Here is a 23624-nt window from a genome sequence, read left to right on the forward strand (position 1 = left end):
ATGACCTCCCCTCTGTCCTTGGACCTCGGCCTAGGGCTAGAGGTGAGTCTGGGATCTCTACTAGCTTCAGTCTAGGGATGTTACTTTTGGCCCTGGGAGAAACCTCTGTGCATCTCTCTCTTGGGTTGAGAAATCTCTACTTTTTCTATCCCCTTATTCAGCAACAAGAGGAGGATGCAAGCCAGGCATGGGCACCACACTTGGGCCTGGGAGAAATATGTGACATGGGATAGGGGAGCGAGGGAACAAGCAGAGTGTGGAGGGTCTATTAGGGAGGAAAAGGAAGAAGCAAAGGATCTGAGAGCAGGGAATAGCGCACCTTCGAACGGGGAGCATTAGGGTCGGAGGGAACTGAAATCTTCAGGGTGGCAGCCCAGCACCCCCTCCTCCACCTCTGAATGATGTCCTTGTGGTGCAGGGGACAGAGGCTGACCTGTGTGGTTTTCCTGGCAGACCCTTCACACCGCTCCCAAAGACTCTGTGGCAGATGTGCTGCCCATCGCAGGCTTTCAGGACAACAGGCACACCAGGGATGGTAGAGGTCAGAGTGCTCCCGAAGCTGGTCCAGGCCAGGCCGGGAGCTCAAGGAGAGCCTTGACGAGCTGCTGATGAGGCAGGGAGGCAAAGGCGGCTGTGAAAGTGAGTCTCAGAGGAAACCCTATCACTTCCCTGCCCGTCATCTCCTGAGGGGAAATGCCCCAGCAGGCAGGAACTGACATCTTACCTCTCTGCATGTGAGGGAAAGGTAAGTGCTGCAGTGCACACGCAGAACAGGAACCTAAGTAAGAGTCAGGGAAGGCAGACGTGGACTCTGCTCCTCTGGGCCTTCCTCTCCCATGCTTCCATCCCCCTCGATCTGTCTCACCATGCCATTTCAGGGCCATGAGGCTTAACCAAACAACGGCTAGGCAGCACCCCGAAGCAGAGAGTGGCTGCATGGAATGGGGGGACCTGGCTCAGTTATGGGCACTTCAGGCACGGAGTCATCACCTCACTTTCCCCCACGTAAACTAAGGTGGTTGGACAAGATCCTCCTTAAGATCATCCCTTCTACCTCCAGCATTCTCTATGCCAGCCCCTGTCCCAGGGCAGAGCCGGAAGCCTGGATGGGGTGCTGGCCATCTGGCCATTCTGCAGTCACCATGGAACCATCAGGGAGAACTCACACAGGGCCCTTCAGTTGGGGAGCTCTGGGCCAAGCTTCACACTCCCACCTCCAAGGCCAAGTAGGTCACAGAGAACCTGCTGCGTAGAAGGCACCATGGCCACTGTTCAGGGGCCTCGGCCTCTGGAGTTTGTAGCATGGCCTCTCTTGGCAAATACATTTCTCTCTGGCTTGGTCCCATGGGCTCTTGTTCATTGCCAGCCTGAGCTTACAGGGTCAGCAAGGCTAACATCAGACTTCTCCACAGAGATTGGGGTGAGGGTTTGTGGGGAAAAGAGCAAGGAGACGGGGAGAGGGCAGGAGGAATGAAGGACCAGGACCGGCTAGATTTTGTTTGCAGTGTCGTGGGCTTGGTAGAACCTAGCAGAGCAGGGAGAGCTATTTCCATCAAAAACGCCTAAAGTCCTTTGAGGGGACTGTTTCTCCTCCCCTGACAGAAAAGCCCTCAAATTTGGCTCAAGTGGTCACATCAGAAAAAGGCAGCAAAAAAACACACTGCACAATAGTCAAGATCCCCAGAGATCTCAGTGAACTAAAATGACAGGCTGAACCTAAGAAGATGAAATCGTGTAAGGCCTGCACTTGGTTTCAAAAGATAGTTGCACAAGTACTGCACCTGGGGGTGGTCCAATGTCATCAGATGCCAATGGTAAAAAAATGTGGAGCAAAAGGGGCCCAGAAAGCTCAGGGTGAATTGACAGTGGGGCATAGCAACCCCAAAAGTTAATGTCATCTTTGAATCAGTAGAGAAGATGTGTCCAGCCTATTGGTCAACATTTAGTAAGCACCTTCCATAAGCTCTGGGCTAAGCCCTGGGGATACACAAAGAAGCAGAAGACAGTCCCTGCCCTCAAGGAGCTTCCAGTCTTATGGGGGAGACAACATGCAAACAAATATGTACAAACCCGCTCTATGCAGGATAAACAGTTCCTTAACAGAGGGAAGGCACTGGAATTAAGAGAGGTTGGGGAAGGCTTCCAGTAAAAGATGGGCTTTCAGCCGGGAGGGAAAGGAAGCCAAGGAAGGCAGCAGGGTAGACTTGAGGAGAGAGAGCTTTCCAGGTGTGGGGAACAGGAAGAGGAAACACCTGGGCCAGAAAGTGTCGCTGGACAGAATAGCACATGGGGGGAGTAAATGTAAGAAGGCTGGGAAAGCACATGCAGGGCAGGTCTTAAACAGCTGGAAACGTCAAACAGAGGGTTTCATTTTTGATCCAAGAGGCAACAAGGAACCACTGGAATTTATTAAATGAGGGGATGAGGCAGTTAGACCTGCACTTCAGGAAAATCCCTTTGGTGGTCAAACGGAGGATGGTTGGATTGGGGAGAGACTCCAGGCAGACAGCCCCCCCAGCAGCTGTTGTAATAGTCCAGGTGTGAGGTGAGGAGGGTCTGCACCAGGGCAGGCCAGTGTCACTGGAGAGAAGGGGAAATATTGCAATGGTAAAATCAGCGCCCTCGGCCACAGCTTAGGTCCAGGGAGTAAGAGATAGTGAAGAATCCAGGATGACTCCTGGGTGAACAAGTCTGAGAGCCTGGGAGGGGGGGCTTTGCGCTTTACAGCAACATGGAAGGTGTGAGGTGGGAAGGTGGAAAGATGATGACTTTTGTTTTAAACATATTTGGTTTAAGATGTCTACTGGACTCACCCGAATTGGGGGTAGGGATAGGGAACAGCAGCTGGAGCTGCCTGGGGATCAGCCTGGAGCCCCCCTCCAACTGGCTTCTCGCCAGTCTTTTCCAACGGATTTTTATTGTGCTGCTGTCCATTTTTGTGAAGAGGCAGATCACGCATTTTGCTATGAAGTCTCGAAGAGGCCCTCACGTCCCTGTGGGGCACACTGCTCCCAAGGATCTGAAGGAAGAGATTGACCCCCGACTATCCAAGGTCCAGGACGTAAAGTATGAACCCCAGCTTCTTGAAGAGGATGATGCCAGACTTTTGCAGCTGGAAACACCAGGAAATCAACAGTGCTACAACTACCTGTACAGGATGAAAGCATTGGATGCCATTCGTGCCTCCGAGATCCCACTCCACTCAGAAGGCCGGCATCCTCATCCCTAACAGGTAAGAACTTCCACTCCCATCAGCTGGAGCTTCGAAACACAAATATCCCCTTCAAGGGTGTCCGCAAAGCTCTCATTGATACCCTGCGAGGTGGCCATGAGACAGCTGGATATGGACCTGGTGTCTTTGGCCAGACTGAATATCTATACTACCGAGAAGCACCGAGTGAATCGGCTGCCTTGGCATGAGTTGTCAAAGCCCGTGGTGGAGCTCCCCGAGGCAGCACCAGTCAGCAGCTAAGGATCTGGCACAACCTCCTAAAGTTTCCTCCCCAAGAACTATCCAGGTCACCTACCTGCCCTCCAGCTGGAAAAGTAAAAGAGCCAAGCACTTCCTAGAGCTGAAAGGCTTTAAGGATAACTACACCACCAGAGAGTACCCTCTGACTGAACCTGGGGATAGCCATGGCCAACTTGGCTCCAATAGGAGAATCCAGTCTGTATCCAGGGACTTCTCCAGGGCAGGACACACGGCAGCGCTGGACAGCATGGATGGCATTATGCCCAGAGTTCTTGCAAGTGTGTGTTTGGAGATCCCTCCTTAGGCTCATCCCTCTGGTCTGTGGAACTGAAGTCCCATGAGGCTCTCTTTCCCTCCCCAATAGCTTTTTTATGGAATTGAATGCACATATTTTTCCTCTCTCCATGTCATTTCCTCCTTACCCCAACTTGTTTTTGATCATGGTTATTTTTTGCCCTCTCCTAGTCAGTTTTATCCTAAATACATTAGTAGGACAGGGGGAGGGGTCATTTATGATGTGAGAAATGAAAACGACAGAGCCCTGATCTTACCCACTCAGCTGGGGACTCCAGCCCACAGACACATCATTGGAAGTTGTGGAGTGAGGAAGGCAGAAGAGAACTAGGGTGTTGTGTTGAGCGCACTGCCTTGCCCTTCTCGTCACACACTATGTAGAACAAGATGTGACTGAGAGAAACTGTCAGTGAAAAAGGCACTAATTCCATATTCTCCCCGTAAGTCCCTGCACTGGTCTGACTTTATAAACCAGTTATTTAATAAAACAGCTGTAAAAAAAAAAAGTCTACTGGACATCTAGTTTGAGATGTTTGAAAGTCAATTGGAAATGCAAGATTGGAGGTCAGAAGAGAGGTTAGGGCAGGACAGGAAAATGTGAGACGGTAATTAAAGCCATGAGAGTTGATGGGTCACCAAGTGAAGTACAGAGAGAGAAGAGGGCCCAGGACAGAGCCCAGTACGCCCCACCATGGTTAGAGGGCAGGGTCTGGAGGAGCCCATGGCGTGGCCAGACAGGAGGCAAATACCAAGGAGGAGCATGGTTGTGTCCACGGCTGCAGAGCTCATGGACAGTGCAGAGTGAGGAAGGGCCTCTCACGGTCTCCCTGTCTGCTGCCTGGGCCACTCCACACAAGTGGGTACCACATCTTAGGAGGTACGCTGGCAAGCCGCCTCATGGCAATCAACACAGTGGCCAGCCTCCTGAGGTGATGCTGTGTTGAGTGTTGGCTAAAGAGAGCAGGGGAGGTTAGCATGGAGAAGAGATGGAGCGACAAAGGACGAGACCTCTTTCAGCATATGGTGTGCCTTGACACACAAGAGAACAGAACGAAGAAGGGGTGAGGGGGGCAGAAAGGCAGGTCTGAGGGTGGGTGTGAGCAGCAAACGAGGAACTACAAGGAGGCAGTGTGAAGGGTTATCAGCCCAATCAGAAGCAAGATGGCCCAGGTGCATCTCATCAGCAGATCGCCATGGGCTCCCGCAAGCACCCACACAGCGTCCTAATCTCTAAGCAGGATGGGAAGGGTCCTCTTCTGGCTGATTCCCAAGAAGAGGGCCCAGAGTCCCAAAGGATGGCTGTCATTGGCATCACAGGACGGAGGACCCACATTTATGATATCATGCACCCACTGGGAAAAAATACTTGCTTCCAATCAGACTTTCCCCTATGTGTCCCCATGGAGGACTTCAAGCAAAGATGAAGGAACTTGTAGTCAGGAGTCCAGAAGGGGTAATGCCTCTCCAAGCAGGACCTGCCCAAGACCATCTGTGAGTTTCCCGCCAACCCTGGGGGTTGTGGCCCAGGTCCTCTGCCCTCCATGGGCCTAGAGAAGTGCTCCTAAGGGAGGGGCAGAAGGCCATGACCCATTCAAGGTGGGAAGTGACCAGCCCAGCCCCATCACTAGCTCTGAGCACCCTGGGGACTAGACATACATGGTCTGAGGGGCCTGCACCGAGGGCCCGACTGGGCCGGCTTTCCTTTCAGTCCACGCTGCCATTTGCCAGGAAATACAGCCACTGTGCAGGCCTGCTTACCAAGAAAGGTTTGTCCAGGTCTGTCTCCTGCTCCGTCCTGGGGAGGTACCTCAGGAGTTATACAGGAGTAGTCACCCACAGCCAGAGCTCACGTTAACTGTATGTGCACAGGTCTTTGCACATGTGTGCACATCTGCGTGTGTGTGTGTGCACATGAATCTCTGTCTGTATGTGGGCATACTCGTGTGTTATGTGGACCAGAGCCTGCCCTTTCATAAACAAAGTTCTAAACCAAAACAAGGAGGTAAGCTTCCCTCTCCAAGAAAGCAAAAGGCTAAATTACATCCAAATAGGTCAACCTTTACTAGAAACAGTTCAAAAAAGCCATCAGGTCAACGTTATAACGTGCATCCAGGAAGAATGCTAGATGGGATCCTGGTGAGCTCAGGACTAGAAGGGAGGGACCTGACTAGTAAGGTGGGGAATCCACAGCGGTCCTGGGGTGATGTGGGCAGAAGACAACATCAGCTTGGCTAAAATAAAAGGTGAAACCCAACCCTTTCCCGCCCTCCTCTAATTTAAACTTAAAGTGGGGCCTGGCTGGCTCTGTCCAATTGCCCCCAGTCTCCACACAGATGGCTGGGAGAGGGGGAGGGAGTCCTTCAGACTACATGGCCATTTTTGGCCACCCTAGGACAGGCATTCGGCATCTGTCTGCCCCGCCCACCCCTTAGCAAGAGCTCAGGAAGTGGCTACCCGGACACTCCAAATGGTGAAGCCATCAGAACTGTGGCCAACAGAGCCACCCGCGGCATCAACTTAGGCAACTGAAGCAACTGAAAAAGGGAAAAAGACCCAGCCCTGGGCCTTGCCCTGACTGACACCAGGACAATGGGCCAGGGTGGGGTATCCCTACGGCTTACACCTCCCAGCTGAGGACAATGCCACAACGATGATGCAGAGAACGGGCTCCACTACTCCTGGCCGGCGCTCGTGTCCCCCCCCCTCCCCCATCCCCGGTCTGCCGGGGCGGAACTCACACCTCCAGACACAGGCCCAGCTTCCCTCAGCTCCCCACCAGGGTCTACGCCTCTTGTCAGGCTAAAGCCCTGGCCCTACCTGGGAACACAAAGGATGACCAACCTGCTCAGGTGAACCGAATGGTGTGTTTCAACGCCTCAAGGGAGAGGCGAGGGGAATGGAGGAGGACCAGCGCGTTCCAGGGTACTCACTAAGGATGGGTGTGTCCTGTGTTCAGAGTCAGATGAGTCTTCCAGGGATGGCATGGACAGGTCACTGTCACTGTCTGGGGCCAGACTGGGTACATGGCCACTCTCTGAACCACGTGCACCGGCTCACGACCACTGGGCTGAAGCCTCAGCGCCCTGAGGGGCTGAGGGGACCAGAACGAGGGCACGGTGAACGGAGGGGCACCCGCCCTCGGCCACCCTCCTGCAGCGTCCACGCTCGGGTCCACCACCTCAGCCCCCCACCGTCCCCGGCCCCCCAGGCCTCTGGGCCTTCCTGGCCTGCCATTTTGGTCTCTGGGTCCCGCTCCTCCAGGTAAGCCGTGGGACCCGAGGGCCAGCAGAGCCCCAGTGCAGCCAGGTCCCTGCACAGGTGCAGGTTCACGGGCTCCAGCGAGGAAGAGGAAGAGGGGCCACTGGGAAATGCAGCAGGAGATCCAAGACTGGGGTTGGTGTGGTCAAACAAAGACACTGCAAGGGAGGCCTGAGTCTGAGCTCCTGTCCTGGACAGAGAATTTAACTCGTCAGGAAACAAGACATATCCAATGCCCCATCCACTCGCCCGCTGTGTCGACTGCGGCCACTTGTCCTCACTTCGCACTGCTTCCCCCCTCCACTCCTCCCCAGTAAGGACCCCTGACTATAGTCTCTCAGGGCCCTCCACCTCCTGCAGCACCCTGACCCTTCACAACATACCTGATGGCAAGGTCATCGGTGGCCACTTCCCTGGGGGTGATGTCCAGGAAAGGTTTGCTCCCTATCCCCATGGAGACCATTTCAAGCCATTTGGAGCTCTGGGGGGAGAAGGCCTGCAGTCAACATAGGCAGGCACCCTCACACACACACACCACACCACACCCACACACCCACACACCCAGACACAGCTCCCCCCTTCCCACTGCCCTCCCCAAATTTCAAAACCATAGCCCCTGTGGACACTCAAGAAGTTCTCCACCTTGCCTCTGGACTGCTGGAAGTCTCCTGACATCCTATCAAAGGACATACGGCTGGAAGGGTCAGGGATTAGGGGAGGGGGGGCAGGTACCCTTATTGCGCTTAGCTCGTCTCCAGAGCAGGCTGGCGATGTTGGCCGTCCAGGCCAGCTTAATTTTAGGGGTCAGGGCCTGCAACACAAACGTGTCATTGGCCTTGCGGCGTCGGAACCAGATCTCAAAGCACAGCCCGCTCTCTCCGTAGCTATCTGTGAAACCAATGTCTGCTGTCTGTCCAGTGAGAAATGAGTGGATACAGAGATCAAGAAAAGGGCATGGGGTCAGCACAGCGGCTAGAGCATCGGCCCTGATGTCAGAAGGTCCTGAGTGCAAATCTGGCCTCAGACTTGTAACACTCACTGGTTGTGTAACCCTGGACAAGTCACTTAGCCCCAATTGCCCCACTAAGAAAAGAAAAGAAAAGAAAAGAAAAGAAAAGAAAAGAAAAGAAAAGAAAAGAAAAGAAAAGAAAAGAAAAGAAAAGAAAAGAAAAGAAAAGAAAAGAAAAGAAAAGGAAAGAAAAAAAGAAAGGTGTACGTTGGGGGACAAAGGTGAAGAGCTGAGAGCTGGGGCAGAACCAGGGAAAGAACCAATGTCAGAGGGCAGGACTGAAGTCAGGGACGGGCTCGGAGTTAACGCTGGGGTCAGAAGACAGGACCGGGCCGGGATGCCACCCGCCCGGGTCTGAGAGGCTGGAGCCCAAAGGAAGGACAGGCAGGGCCTCCTTGGACGAGAGGGACCCTACCTTGAAGGAGTGCTTGTAGAGGAAGACCTCGTGCCCCTTGGGACAGTGCTGGGACTTGCTGAAGAGAATGAGCTCCTCAAACAGGAAGACGTGGCGCTGGCACTTCTTACCCCCGGACCACACCACGAACTCATCCTGGCAAGCCAGCTGGCCCTGCTCCTTGAGGTTCACCTGGCAGAGACGTCTGCGCTCAGCAGGGGCACCCCAGACACCCTGGGCCCAGAGGACCGGCCCGAGCTCAGACTGAGCCTCCCTGCGCTGCCAGCCCACCCCAATGGGCCGAGCCCCCGTGGCAGGTGCTTTCTGGGGCCGCGAGCATGCCTGTGCCCCCAGCGCCAGCCCGGGCGGCCACGCAGTGCAGGGTCTCCCCGTGCCGTGCCCGGGCACACTCACATCACAATCACAGATGGCATCCATCACCAACAGGTCACTGCCGTGCAGCAACTGGAACCGCACGAGGTCACAGGCGGTGCACAGCGCAGCCAGATCAGACTCTCTGAAGGAGCTGCGCGCGGGCCTGTAGTTGCAGGCGCGGCGCAGTTCCTGCAACAGCAGCACGTACTCGCTCATCCACTGAATGGGCTTCAGCAGGTAGGAAGACAAGTCCAGGCGGTCCCTGAGACGGTGCTGTTTGTCCTGGGAACAGGCGGAGCGGAGAGGAAAAGGGGAGGTGGTCTCCTCTGCCTGAGGCCTTCTGTGTCTCCTAGAGGTTCCGGGGATTCTAGCCCAGCCCCCTCATTGACAGATGGGGAAACCGAGGCCTAGGGAGGAGGCATTCCTCGTCCAGTCACACAGGCAGTGACAGGCAGAGAGAAGCTCCCTCTGCACCCTAACTCTCTCCCACACCCCGCTGCCTTCCTCAGCCCAGGTGCGCCCAGGCCCTCTGCTGGGACTCAGATGCACCCCTCACTCTGGAGTGTGGGAGGGGGTGGAGGCTGGAAAAGACCTTCGAGACATATCCATTTCAACCCCTTCCTTTCAAGGTTAAAAAACTGAGGCCCGACAGAGAAGCAGCCGGACCATCCCAGGGAGGGGCAGGGCCAGCACTGGCCAGCAGGGAGCCAGGCCCGGCCCTCCCTCCTCTGCCTCAGGCACGGTCTGAGACCGCAGGACCAACCTTGAAAAAGGCCTTCCCGTGGCTGGCCCACAGCGCGTCCGATGTGGGCTTGTTCTTGCTGTAGTAGGCGTACATGCCGAACTCTTCCCTCTGTGGAGATGTGAGGCTCAGCCCACGGCTGGCGGTGCTCGCTCCCCTGCTGGCCCCCCCCCTCTGCCGCCCACACAGCTCAGATGTGCCGCGGAGACCCTTCCGCTTAGCCGTGTGGTGGTCACGTGTGTACGGTTAGTATTTAAACCCACATCAAGCAAAAGGCCCAAGCTCCAAATGCAATTAAACATGGAATGGGCTGACCGCTCGACCCGAGGTCACCCCAGCCAGCCCCCAGGAGTCCCGCCCACAGCTGGATACCAGCAACAGAGCCGTGACCAGCAATGGCTCATCAGGAAGAAAGGGAGAGGCACGTCTGGCCGCCAGCACTGGGCTGGGAGGTGTGGTGACTGCCCCGTCCAAGCTGGGCGCTGCGCTCCCTGGAGCCGCTGAGGGCCAGGCAGGGGCAGGGGCAGAAGGCAAGACAGCCAGCCCTTACATAATGCAGGGAAGGTGTGGGCCACCCAGACAGGCTGTTGGCTGCAGCTCTCCAGCTCCCGCAGGAAGAAGTGGCAGTGGAAGTCCCTGAGCTTCTCCAGGTTGCCAAAGATGCGGGCTTGCTGTCTGCGCAGGGCCGGCAGCACGTCCTCCCGCTCCAGCTCGAGGAAGTAGTTCTCCACCACATAATCCAGGGCTCACACGTACTCCCACTCCGTCGACACCATCTCTCCCAGTATGAAGTGCACCCTGCCCAGCGGGCAGAGGTCAGCGCCAGGCCCACACTGCCACCCTGGGTGCCCCTCCACTTTAGGGTCTCTCCGGACCAGCAGGGCTCACCCCCACCTGCACCCCGCACCAATACCACCCACATTCTCTTGGACCTCATATTCGTCGGAGCCCTGCAACAATCCTGTCACTTAGGGGTGTGCAAGATTTATTCTCCCACCGTTACAGACAAAGGAAACTGAGGCTCAGAGTGGTCACACAGCTTCTAACTCCTGGAGGTTGGACTGGAATGCATCCTCCAATGGCTCCATGCTCTTACCAGCCACCCCAAGATTTCCGTCCACCTCTAAACTCTGCTGTACCTGTCAGGGGCGCTGGCCTTCAGCAGGGGACTGCAGAGCGTCGGCCTCGGGGTCACCAGGGGCCTCAGGATGGGAGGCTCTGCTTGCTGGCTGCCCAAGGGGCCAGGCAGGGCTGCCCAGGTCACTGGCTCCTCGTCCAGGCTGAGCTGACTAGTGGGGTTCTGTGGCCTCTGCTTTGGCTGTGCCCCCAAGGCATGGAAAGTGGCAGATTCCGCAGAAGCCAAAGTCCCACTGCCTCCAGCTCCCTCTTCAGCCCTCCTTCCAGCGGCCAGGGAGGCCTGGTCTGAGGAGTCCCTGCCACCACCGTGGCTGCCCTGCGACTGTTGCCGCCTGCCCCGAAAAAGGATGGCAGCACCCACTTGGCCTTGCGTGCCTTCTCCAGCTTCTTGTCGAACGTCTGCTGAGTGTCTTTGCACAGAAAGCACAGTAGGCGACACCGCTGGATGGTGAGACTGGACGGCACCTCCATCTGCTGGAAGTAGGAGGGCACCAGGTCAGGGTGCAAGGCGCAGTGCTCTTCCAAGCTGCGCAGAACCATTTCCGGGGAGGCATTTTTGTCCTCGGCAAGCTTGGCCAGGGCCTTTCGTCCAGCCTGTGTCCACTCCCGGACCTGGGATGGCAGGAGACAAAAATCAGCTTCCTTTGGAAAGGAAACTCCCTTCCTCAGACCTTCCCCGACAATCAGGGTCCTCTCAGCAAGCGACAGGAGGGCCCCCTTTTTGGAGAATAATGGGAGAAAGGCATGGTCCTGGCCCTTCTCAGCCTGGCCTCCCTGTCTGCAGTGGGCATGGGCCCTGCCCGCCCGGGAAAAGAGGGGAGAGGCTAGCATTGGACACCAGCTGCCTCCCCTCCTGCTCGCCGACCTGGAGGCCGAGAGCCAGAAGAGACATCAATGTTCTCCTTTCACAGACAGGGAAAGGGAGGCCCAGGATCCCCACCCCCAGCCTCCTGCCTCTCACCCAAGTCCTCTGTGGAGTGGGCCCGGGCCCCGTCACCTGATCCAGCATCTGAGAAAGCTCCTGGGCATCCTTGAGCTGCTGCTGGCGCCGGTCGAGCGCCTTGGAGTAGTCGGACAGCTGGGCGCGCAGGGACATGAGGTGGGCCCCAGGGGTGCCCAGGTGGCCCAGCTCGGCCATTTCCCAGCCGACCATCATCTCCTCCCCACGACGGATGAACTTCTGGGGAGAGTGAAGGGCCGGTCAAACCCACCCTAGACCTGGGATGCCCTCTGCCCCTCCTGCCTTCTGCCAGCCTTGCTCCCCTGCTGCTACCCCAGGATGGCTTCTGGGCCTTGGTCTTGTAATCTATGGAATGGGAGAGTGGATCAATAAGGTTCCTGAGGTCCTAGGATCCCTTGATATAGAACTACCCACACTACCCCACCCACCACCACCAAGCCTGGGCTGGCCTCTGCCTGCATGCCCTCCATTCTGCCCCACAAAAAAGAATCCTGTATCCTGCTCTCCTCTGACCCGAGCCCACCTGGGAAGCCCAGTCAAGCCTGAAGAAGGCATCCTGGGCCTGAAGCAGCATGTTCAGCAAAGGGTCCTTCGGCACCGTCAGCCCCGGCCAGCCGACGTTCTGCAGCCACGTCTCAATCTGCCAGGGGGAGGAGGACAGTGCCGGCAAAGGGACACAGGGGTGAGCATGGGCCCTCAGGCCCTGGGAAAAGTAGGGTCACACTCCCATTAAGAGGAATGTTGTCCCTGACTCTGTCCTACAGGTGTGACTGTGGGGCAGCTGGCCTGGCAGAAAAGAGGAAGAGAAGGCAGCGAGGTGGTGCAGGGCATAGAGCTCCAGCCTTGGAGTCAGGAGTACCTGAGTTCAAATCTGGCCTCAGATGCTTGACACTTAATAGCTTTATGGCCCTGGGCAAGTCACTTAACCCCAATTGCCTCAAAAAAAAAGAGGAAGAAAGAGACTTGGGTGGGAAGCGGCAGAAGAGAGAAGAAGGCATGCCCACCTCGGCCAGCGGTTTTGTCTGGGCCTTCAGCATCTTTTCCAACTCGTGTCCATATCCGTTGGTTGCACAAGTGACCAGCTCATGCAGCATCCCATCCGCCTGGGCGTACAGCTTCCCCACCTCCTCCACCGCCAGCCTGGCATGAGAAACAATTGTCCCTCTTGAGCGGGGCACCATGGGATGGGAAGTTCCACCACCCTGAGGCCTCTCCACAATGCCCACCTGTGGTCCGAGCTCTGCATGCCACCCGGCTCCTCCCTCTGGAGCTCTGCCAGGGCCATGCCACCTTCCCGCTGCAACCACAGCAGCAGAGGGTATACCAGCACACGCTCCATCAGCTCCCGTGGGTCCCACAACAGCTGCGTCAGTCCCCGAGGATGGGCACAGACACCACAGAGATGAGCAGAGCAAGAAGGCAGTGCCACAGAGGGGGTGGGGGGCAAGGGGGTGATGTGACCACCCCCGGGAGCCACCATGCACACTCACCCCAGCAGTCCCCGGCCTGGGATCTCCTTTTAGGTTCTGGATGGCCCTGTGGAGCAGGGCAAGGGCCTCCAGGTAGCTCTCCTGCAAGGCTTCCAGCAGCTGAGGGACAGGGAGGGCGGCAGTCAGGCAGAGGCCACAGACCAAGCATCCGGCTCCTGGCCAGACTGCTGGCACTGTCCCCGAGGGTGCCAGCTCCCCCCCAGGAACCCTATGATGCCCCGACCTCGCCACTGCTCTGTCACAAGAGGGGCTCTCCCTCTTCCCTCCCGCCCCGGCCCAATCACTAACCTTTTGGAAACCCAGCCAAGCATCGTGGTTGTAGTGGAGACGGCCCCCCAGAGTGAAGGGCAGCTGGGAGGTAGGGATGAAGGAGAGAAGAGCCTGTGGGGAGAGAAGCATCAAAGGAAGGAATCATGGACACCTGGGGGAAAGGGATCCAGGGCAAGAGGAATGACCTGGATGGGGGCCCGTGACCCGCAGGCTGGCAGGGAGCAGGGCCACACCAGCCGTGATTGGCGTTGGGCAGGCCAAGTGGTCGGGGGAAGCCCAGCCTAGGTACCTTCAGTCCTGGAGGTGGAGCCCCCAACATTTTCCCCAGCAGAAGGACCTGGTGCACAGAGCCTGGGACAATGTTCTGAAACAGCCATTAGCCCAGACCTCAGTCCCAGGGAGCCCTTGCCCCTGAACCTTGGAGCCCTCCCTAACAGGCCTCAGGACTGTCGAGCCTTCCCACACCCAACCCCTGCCTCCCGTCCCCACACCTGAACACAGGCACAGGGAGGCCAGCCCAGGCCAGGGACCCAGCCAGCCCAGGCTCACCTGCATCTGGAGAAGCCCCTGGAAGAGCCTGGAGTAGGGCAGGCAGCATTAGGCGTCCACCAGCACAGTCAGTCCGCGGGCCTGATCCTCAGGTCTGCCAAAAGCAGAGCAGACTGGGGGTGACTCTCGGGCCCTTGGCACTTCTGGCACACCCACCTCCCAGGACCCAGCCCTTCCAAGCCCTGCCCCCCAGCCGAAGGCAGGCCCCGTTCCCACCTGGGAATGCTATGCAGGTAAAGGAAGAGGTCGGTGATCTCCCGGACACCACAGCGAGGACCGAGCCAGGCCAGATGCTGGGTACACACCAACAGCACCATCCGGCCCTCAGAGTCCCTGGTCCCTGAAGGAAGGCAGAGCTTCACGATCCAGACTGCTCTCCCCTATCTATCTCCCCCTCACAAGCCTCTTCAACCCTGCTCTTCCCCTCAGCCCCCGCCCCCTAGCCTGCAGGCCCTTCCTCCCTTCCCCCTTCCCCTCAGCCCCTGCCTCCTAGGCTGTGGACACTTCCTACCTTCCCCCCCTTGCCCCACAGCCCCTGCCTCCCTTACCAGGCAGGGCAGCTAAGCCACTGTCCAACAACTTGGGTGACAAGTTCTGAGCAAGGCTGGTCCTCGGAGGCACAGGGTGGGGAGAAGGGCTCCTGGAGGCTGGATGCTGTTCAAGCTCCCCTGAGAAGAGAGGCTTTCTACTCCTTCCATTCCAAAGAAGATTCCTGGAGAAAGAACCCTAAGCTCTGAGATCTGGGCCCGCTCAGGAGGATTCTAAAAAGCTTCCCTGGAGATCAGGTCAGAACCTGGGGATTGCTGGACGCTAATTCATAGATGGGGAGGATACAGGATGAGAAAGTACCTTAGAAGTCAGCTGGTCTAATTCCATCCTTTTTAGGATGCCTTAGGAAGCTAAGGCCAAGAGGTTGTGACTGGAACAAAGTCATGTAGTTAGTCAGTGAGGAAGGTGAGATGTGAACCCTTGGGGGCCTCATGACTCAATCAGTGCTCCTGCTGGGTCCTTCTGGAAGCCTACCTCCTCGCCATGTGCCCACTGTGCCCATCAGGTCCCTAATGACATGCTCTCCCTACCCCCCACTTACCTTTCCCAAGTAATGACACCTCTAGATTCCTCTTGGTGGGCCTGGATTTTCTCCTTCCCTGGATACTCTCAGGATCAGAGAGGGCTAGGCTCCCAGGGTCTGCCCTCTGCTCCCTGCTCATGCCTTGTCCCTCATCCTGTGCTGGCCCAGCAGCCTGAGGACCGTCCTGGCCATGGAGCTTGGTGCCCTCCTCCGAGCTCTGATCATCTTCCAACGTGAGTGCAGGCAGCCCCAAGAGAAGCAGCTGGACATCAGTGCCTCGGGGGGGGGGGGGGGAGGCACTCTGGCTTGCAGGAGGCGTGGCCTGCGGCTCTCCTCTGGGGAGTGCCTCTGGGGGAGGGCCAGGGGGGTCTGGGGGTCTGGGCTCTTCTGCAGCAGGTTCGGTGCCTTCCTCAACCAAGGCACCATCGCAACCGCACACAACAGACCTGCGGTCCATGGCGTGGGCTGGCTCAGGACCCCTGGGAGTGTCCTTACCAGAATCACCGGGTGAGTCCGGGGATGGGCAGGCCCCCGGGGGGGGGCAGGGTCTGCGGGCTCTGCAGCAGTCATGACGGCTCTGCGGAGCCCCTCAGCCTCGGTTTGTCCAAGAAGCAAGGCCTCCGAACCTGCTCCGGGGCTACCCTCGGGGCACGCTCCCAAGTACAACGACAGGCGGGGCGCCGTGCCCACGGGCCGGGCACCCCACCTGCGTGAAGGGCGTCCATCCAGTGGGCAGTAAAGATGGCTGGGGAGCTGGCTTTGAGCAAGGGCAGCCGCTAGGCGCTGTGGCCTCCAGGTGCAGAGGCAGCTCCGAGGACGCCAGGCACAGCGCACCCTAGACACTGGTCCCTAGCTGGCGGGCAGCAAGACGCAGTGCAAAATGCAGCCGGAGGGCAGGAAGCTGCAGGACGCCCAGCATAGACAGCTCCACCCAGGCAGGCAGCACGTGTCCTGCACAGCGTGGTGGAGCCCCTGAGTACACCAAGTCCAGTGAGTGAGTACCCGGGAGGCCTCCCTGCAGGCCCCTCCCTCCCACAGCGCTCCCCTGAGGGTGGAGGAGCCCCTGAATTGGCTACCGGGAGCCCCGCGCTATGTTCACCCTGCAGGGGGAAGGGAGGGGGAGGGGAGGTCCCGAGAGGGCCCAGGCAGGGGGTCTGCGTGCCTCCCCCCCTCCCTGCTTTCTTTCCTTCCTCCTTCCTGTAAGGTATAAGAAATTAGGTTTCCACAGATGCAGAGGGAGTAGTCCTAAAGTTGGATACAGGTGTGGAAAGAGCAGCTTTACTTAGAATTGTTTTTCAAAGCCAGTTATGTGATTAGAAGTGCTGGAAGTAGGACAAGGGTTATATAAATTTCTCTAACTGGCTGCTTAATGAGTCTGAGTGTTATCTTCTCCTCCTGGGGGAGGATTAACACAATTCTAGGCATAATGTTGTATGTAGAGGCAGGCAGGAACATATTAAGGAGTAACATGAAGTAGACGTTTGGGGAAGTTGTGCCCCTCAAAGTATCCAGCCATGGAGAAACCAGGGACGGCCCCTGCTCAAGACAGGGACATTGCTGCCTGGGCTCGCTTCTGTGTGTGTGCCAGCGGGCCCGTGTGTCTGCTTCTAGCAACCACTCTCTTCTTGCAAGAACTACTAAATGAGCTTGCCTCATCTACCCCGGGAGTCTTTGTTTTTCCTAACAAAAGTTATTTGTAACACTCCCTCCCATCTTTCCTCCCTCCTCCCTCTTTTTTCATTATTTTTTTTTTTACTTTTTTCAGGAAGTCATTTCTAATTGCTAGGCCTCAATTTCTTTATCTATGAAAGGGGGACCCTTGTGGGTCATCTGGGCTGGAAGGGACCTTAGAGTTTGTCAAATCCCTTGCTTTTTATGAAGTGACCCTATTTTTCAGCTATTTCAGTGAGAAGCCAATGACAGACTTATCCAAAAGCACTTTGCCATCCTGACTTGCTTTAAGTGATGGCCTGTTATAGTTGCAATGACGTGTATTGTTCTGTGTTTATATCTGCCTATTAAGTGCAATCACATATAAAGAGCTTCCAGGACTCCAGAAAAGCTATATCAACACTAGCTAGCTATTTTTATTTCATCTTTTCATAGTATCTTAGATTAACAATTGGAAGGGACTTACAGTCATCCAATCCTACCCATTTGTTTTATACATAGGAAAACTGAGGCCCAGGGAAGAAGAGGGTAGTGCCTTTATCTAGCCACTACACCCATGTCTGACAGATGATAAGTGTTAGAGGACTATGAATTTACTCAGAAATGTTAGGAACAACTTTTGTTAGGAAAAACAAAGACTCCTGAAGTAGATGACACAAGCTCATTTATTATACATTCTTGCAAGAAGTGGGTGTGCTGCTAGAGGCAGATATACCTTACAGAAGCCAAAGCAGGCAGTTATATGAAATGCAAGGTCCTTCCTTCGTTTCTGGACACTTCAAGGTGTGCAACTTCCGGGAATGCATATTTCATATTACTCCTTAATATGGTCCTTCCTCCCTCCCTCTACATACAACATTGTGCCTAAAATTGTGTTAATCCTCCCCCAGGGAGGAGAAGATTATACTCACAGATTGATTAAGCAACACAGTTTGAGCAATTTGTAACTGTTTGTCCCACTTTTAGCACTTCTAACCAAACAACTAGTTGTGAAAAAAAAGTTCTAAGTAAACCGCTCCTTTCACACATGTATTCCACTTTAAGACCATTTCCTCTATATCTGTGAAAACACAATTTCTTATACCTTACAATTCCCTCTCTTTCTTCTTCCTAAGGATTATGTTTCCACCCAATTTCTATTTCTCCCTTAAAGTCTATCTTCAAAGTCTCTTAGTAACTCTTGTGTGGATAGCTTCCTTCTCAAACCCATCATTTGGGCTCCCTTTCTTCTAAATTAACTACTTGCATCTCCCCTGTTCTGGTACAAATCAAAAGGGGGCAGTCCCCTTAGTAAGTACAGATACAAAGGCTCTAAAGTAATGACACATTGTCCGTCTAAGGCTTTGGAAGTCTCTTGTCATACAGCTGTCTGGTGTTCTGGCCGTCTCCAGTGATGTTTTCTGGTCCAAAGGCTGTTTAAGCAACGTCTAGCAGAATTTCTTTTTGTAGAGATCCTCTTTCTTGTGTCCAGTCTCCTACAAGACTGATCTTAACACAATTTTTAAATTACTTTGCCAATAACCAGGGCAAATAATGAAAGTTAACTCAACTCTTATGTCTCCATAATCACAAGAGCAATTAACCATGGCCAATTATCATGTTTAAGAAACTCAAATTAAAAAGTAAAAGAAAAATTAGAACCTAGTCTTACCTTTTGCATTACTTCTAATTTTATAACTTGCATTACTTGCAGGTTTTTTCTATTCATATTTCCCCATCAGGAGACTGAGATTCCTCTAAGGAACTAATAACAGACACCAAAACATACAGAATCAATTTTAATACAGTGCATATCAAGTACTTAAACAATTCCAACTTCTGGTATTTTAACATTAACTGACTGTAACAAACTGAGACAACTTTGACATTAACTATGTAATCAAACAATATCCTGGTTTCACAAGCTCGTGGTCCAATTATCCCCATACTATTATGAAGAATTAAAGGACCTAACTTACATAGGAATACTTAATTCTAAAACTCTACACCAAATAGCTCAATCTTATACTTGCATCTTACTACAATAACCTCAGATGTTCCAGCATCAATCCATCACTTAACAGATTTGATATTGTGTTTATAATACCTTCTGATTATAGAAATTTGCCATAAAATTTGCCATAAAAGAATATAACTAAAGTAAGGGAACAATGCTTCCCTAACTTCATGTCAATTCCAGGCAGAAGTTATGTAATGGCCAACTGCATTGAGCCAGGTGTCATAGTGGGGAAACTGAGTCAGGAGAATCCTACCTCTGCCATGCAGAAAAGTCCTTCTCCCTATGTTCCCAGGAGGACACCCTCTGCAGTTCCCAGACCTCTCACAGGGTTGCTGGCATCATGGGTCAGTAGCTCAATCAGTTCCATGATAACCATACCTGGAGTTAGACTCAGAATGATAGTTCATTAACAGCTCCAAAGATCTTGGATAGCAAATTTCCATCATCAGGGTTTCAGGTGTGACCATAATCTCACATTAGTTAGGGAACATCTCTAAAGCGAGCCCTAAGTAGTTTGCATGCATTCCTACACATATTCCAGTTCCTGATTAAATAACATCCTGAGTAAAATCAAATTCCATTAAAACCATAAGTTGCTACTTTAATAGAGAAGTTCAAACACTAATTCTAATCCTTGCTAGGCCATGGAATGAATTCAGATCACAACAGCAAGATCTTCCCTACCTACAACTCATTATAATAATTGCTTTGGTATTAACACTTCCCTCTGATGCTGCTGATCTTGACTGTGTTTCTCAGAAAGCACCCATTAAGACCAGTCCAAGAACCCAGCAAACCTAGGAAATACAAACCTAGGAAAAGAAGCTCAAAATTCACAGTAGGTTTGTACATAATTGTCGTCAATATCAAGTTATTACTTGCAGCAAAATTAGCTTGCAAATGGAAATTTAGTAGCCCCTCAAAAAAATCACACCAAAGATTTTGCAAAATCTTCATTAAAGTATTTCCCTTTCTTGAAAACAGCCTACAGTTTCCTAATTACCACAAAATTCCTTTCTTTGCACAATTACCAAAGTTTCTTTTCACAAAAATAGTTTTATAAATACTTGATTTAAACAGTAACTCCATATGACTTTCATAAGTGAGAACCACTTAATTTTAGCTGAAACTTCCCTTTAAACATAGACAAAACTTGGAAGTTCATGTTTCCTAAATTACAGTACTTTAAAAAATGTTACAACACTTGGTCAGAAAGAATGACCTAACAGTTTCTTAACCCATTCATTTTTTTTTCTGACAGTACAATTCTTAATCTAACAACATTCGATATTATAAGAGAAATTGCTTTTCTAACATAACAGGTGAGACAATTGTTTATCAGATTGCACAATTTACGAATGTAACGATTCCTTACACCTTATAATATACTTGGAACTTGAAACAACCCATTATTGTTTTTCCCTTTACAGAACAGTAAACTGAGGTAAACAAACTTAAATCAAATCAGATCTGGATTTATAATCTCTAAGGATAAACATTTAAAAACATTTTTGTTTTAAATTCAATACTCTTGGCTCTTTAAAAAAGAAATATTCTCCACAACTTCATATATTCCCTTAAAAAGACAAGTGGCAACAATTCCTGCTCTGAATAATTCTCTCTCCTTTTTCTCTCTCCTTTTTTCCCCTACTTCCTTAAGAGAGCAGAAAAGTCTCTTAGAGGCTTATAAGATTAAAAAAAAAAAAGAGTACCCTAGGCATTCCACCCTCCTGAGAGTTAATCCCTCAGGTCAGCAATTTGAATCAAGCCTAACAGGGCTGTCAATTCCCCCACCCCCCACCCCCCAGGCAGAAAGCCTCTAAAGTTCAATAATTATAACAATCTCCAATCACAATAACCAGTCTTTACCATAACCAAAATTTATGCAAAGTCAGATTTAATAAAGCCTTCCTAAAGGTTTATCTTGAGAGGTGGATGGTCCTCTAACCATTTGTGACTTCACTGGTTTTCAAATAAAACTACAAAATTTTCATTTTGAATTTTTCAACCCCAAACAAAATCAAACTTCCTCACATTTTTAAACCCCCTGAAGCTGGCACAAAGTCGCCCAGAACAAACATCCAAGGATGGGGAACTTAGAACACCCCACCCTCACCCACTCTCAAGCTACATATTTTTTCTCTCTTTTTTCTGCCCATCCTATTTTCACTCCACTTTCTCCACTTTCTTTTATATTCCAAATTACCAAATTATATATATATATATTTCTTTTATATACCAAATTACCTGTTAGAATCTGGAGGGAGTCGACATCTAACACTTTACAAATTAAGAGAGCTGTATTTCCCCTCACTCTCTTCACAAACAGTTTCCTCTTTTTTTTCCCTCTCAGCCCTTGCCTAGGCCCCGACACCAACAAGTCATCTACATACTGCAGCAAAGTAATCCCATAAGGGATCAAAAACTTCTCTAACACTTGCTCCAACATCTGCCTAAACAAGTTAGGGGATTCTGTAAAACTCTGAGATAGGACAGTCCACTGGTATTGTTGTTTTCTTCCTGTATAAGGATTTTCCCATTCAAAGGCAAAAAGTTCCCTGCTTTCCTTAGATAGGGGAAGGCATCTTTAAGATCCATCTTTAACTCAATTTCTTGGTCACATGTCTCAGTTTTCAAATTTAAATGAATTATTAGTTCCCTCCCCAACAGATTACTTTCTGCCTCTGGAATATATAGGAACTGAGCTACCGCACCCCTTTTACCAACCCTAACCTTAATGGCTTCAAAAATTGGAACTAGAAATCCTTCCCCTTTGACTCCTGATACTTTCATTTTTTGTCCTGAAAATCATACATCCCTAGGTTTGAAATTGAGGGAGGATCAGGTAGGCCCAGTAAAACCACATCCTCCTCCCAGCGTCCCACCTTTAAATGTATCAAAGTTTCCAGGTGGACTCCTTGCTTCAAGAATCCCTGACCCCCCTATTCCTCTTCCTCAAATGTCATCAAAGGGACTACTTTTCTTCCCTTTTCAACTCGGGATACTCTCTGTGGAAGTGTCCAGGCTTCCCCCAAAAATAACATTCAGGTAGCCATTTTCCTTTGGCTTGCCCCCTTCCTGGGGTCCCTGTCTCTAGAGGGGCTCTCTTTAGCCCTTGTTCCCCTTTCTTTTTCATTACCTCCTGTACAGTGGCCCCATAAGCTTGGCCCGCTTCTGTCTTTTTTCTGCCCTTCTCACAAACACCTTCTGTGCTTCCCTAGGATTTCCTATGAAGATCTAACTTGGTGCTTGTCTCCCTTTTGACAAGACCTCCCATGTGGCTCTTCTCCACACTCTTGCAGTCCCAGACTACCCTGCTATTTACTCAACTCTACAAGGCAATACTTAATAGTCCAAATTTTCTCACTTAGCTGGCAGTCAGTGGGACATTTACAAACCCAATTTCCCCTCCCTCTGAGGGTATGTTTTGACTTCCATCTCCTTGGGGGTGCCCCCTTCTCTTTATAACAAGAGGGATCATTGCTCACTTCTTAACTCAATGGTTTCTTTTCGTTCACACAGATATTTAAAGCTTGGCATATCCAGTCCTCATCGGCCCACATACTTGGGCCAAAACACCACCGGAGGCATAATGCTCTCCTTGGACCAAACAACACAACAGAACTTAATCATCTGTTTCTTGTTCTTATCCTTTGGACAGGTGCATCCATTCCAGTTCTCCAGCACCCTCCCTAAGGGACGGTTTGGAAGTGCGCTTCCAGGGGCCCTCATCCCATCCCTTCTCCAGGCGCCTTAGTTTCCTTATTCCCCTTCCACCCATCTATGACTACTAGCTTTATTCCATGGTTCCTTTAGGCAGAATGCCCTACTAACAAGGTAGTACTTGGAAGTCCAGCCTTTCTTACCTTGCTCTGTGCACAGACTTTGCATAGCAGCTGTGATTTTCTCCTATTCCTCACCTGCTTCACTCCACCTCGATTCAAATCCAAGTCTCAGGTCTGGACAGTCAGAAGGGAGCACACTCACCAACGATCCACGAAGCCACTGAACTCAGTATGATTCTCTGGCCTTCAGCGGTGGTTGTCCTCCTCCTTCGGTGCTTCAGAGACAAGACGAATTAGGAAAAACAAAAGGAATATACTTTTTTCTCGGCAGTACATGGCACATACACAAAAACTGACCACGTACTAGGGCATAAAAACCTTACAATCCAATGTAGAAAGGCAGAAATATTAAATGCATCCTTTTCAGATCATGATGCAATAAAAATTTTATGTAATAAACGGCCATGGAAAGATAGACTAAAAAATAATTGGAAACTAAATAGTCTCATCCTTTTTTAAAATTTTATTAATTTATTTTGATTTATCAACACTCACTTCCATATGCTTTTGAGTTTAAAATTTTTCTCCCCCTTCCTCCCCACCACCCTCCCCAAGACAGGGCACAATCTGATATAGGCTACACATTTACACTCCTAAATAGTCTAATCCTAAAAAATGATTGGGTCAAACAACAAATCATAGAAACAATCAATAATTTCATTCAAGAGAATGACAATAATGAGACAACATACCAAAACCTATGGGATGCAGCAAAAGCAGTTCTTAGAGGAAGTTTTATATCTCTAAATGCTTACATAAATAAAATAGAAAAAGAGGAGATCAATGAATTGGGCATACAACTTAAAAAACTAGAAAAATCCTCAATTAAACACCAAATTAGAAATACTGAACACCAAAGGAAAAAATAATAAAATTGAAATTAAGAAAATTGTTGAACTAAGAAAACTAAGAGCTAGTTTTATGAAAAAACCAATAAAATAGATAAACCTTTGGTTAATTTAATTTAAAAAAAGAAGGAAGGAAGCCAAATTACTAGTATCAAGAACGAAAAAGGTGAATCTGCCACCAAGGAAGAGGAAATTAAAACAATAATTAGGAACTATTTTGCCCAACTATATACCAACA

General features: G+C 51.6%; 1 protein-coding gene and 1 pseudogene across 1 annotated transcript; one reads left to right on the plus strand and one right to left on the minus strand.

Annotated features, from left to right (window-relative positions):
* On the plus strand, positions 1-6569 carry LOC110203405 (uncharacterized; annotated as a pseudogene).
* Positions 6570-6841: 272 nt separating this feature from the next.
* On the minus strand, positions 6842-10481 carry LOC110203406 (puratrophin-1-like). The gene is made up of 8 exons (XM_078149203.1): positions 10377-10481; positions 10095-10269; positions 9860-10044; positions 9566-9718; positions 8449-9084; positions 7757-7934; positions 7408-7468; positions 6842-7214 (listed from the first exon to the last, which is right to left on the minus strand). Exons 1-8 carry the CDS (start codon positions 10479-10481, stop codon positions 6842-6844), a joined length of 1866 nt encoding a protein of 621 aa, XP_078005329.1.
* Between the last annotated feature and the right edge of the window lie 13143 nt (positions 10482-23624).

Source organism: Phascolarctos cinereus, unplaced genomic scaffold (assembly GCF_003287225.1).
Source record: "Phascolarctos cinereus isolate Bilbo 61053 unplaced genomic scaffold, phaCin_HiC Scaffold_2;HRSCAF=192, whole genome shotgun sequence".
NCBI lineage: Eukaryota > Metazoa > Chordata > Mammalia > Diprotodontia > Phascolarctidae > Phascolarctos > Phascolarctos cinereus.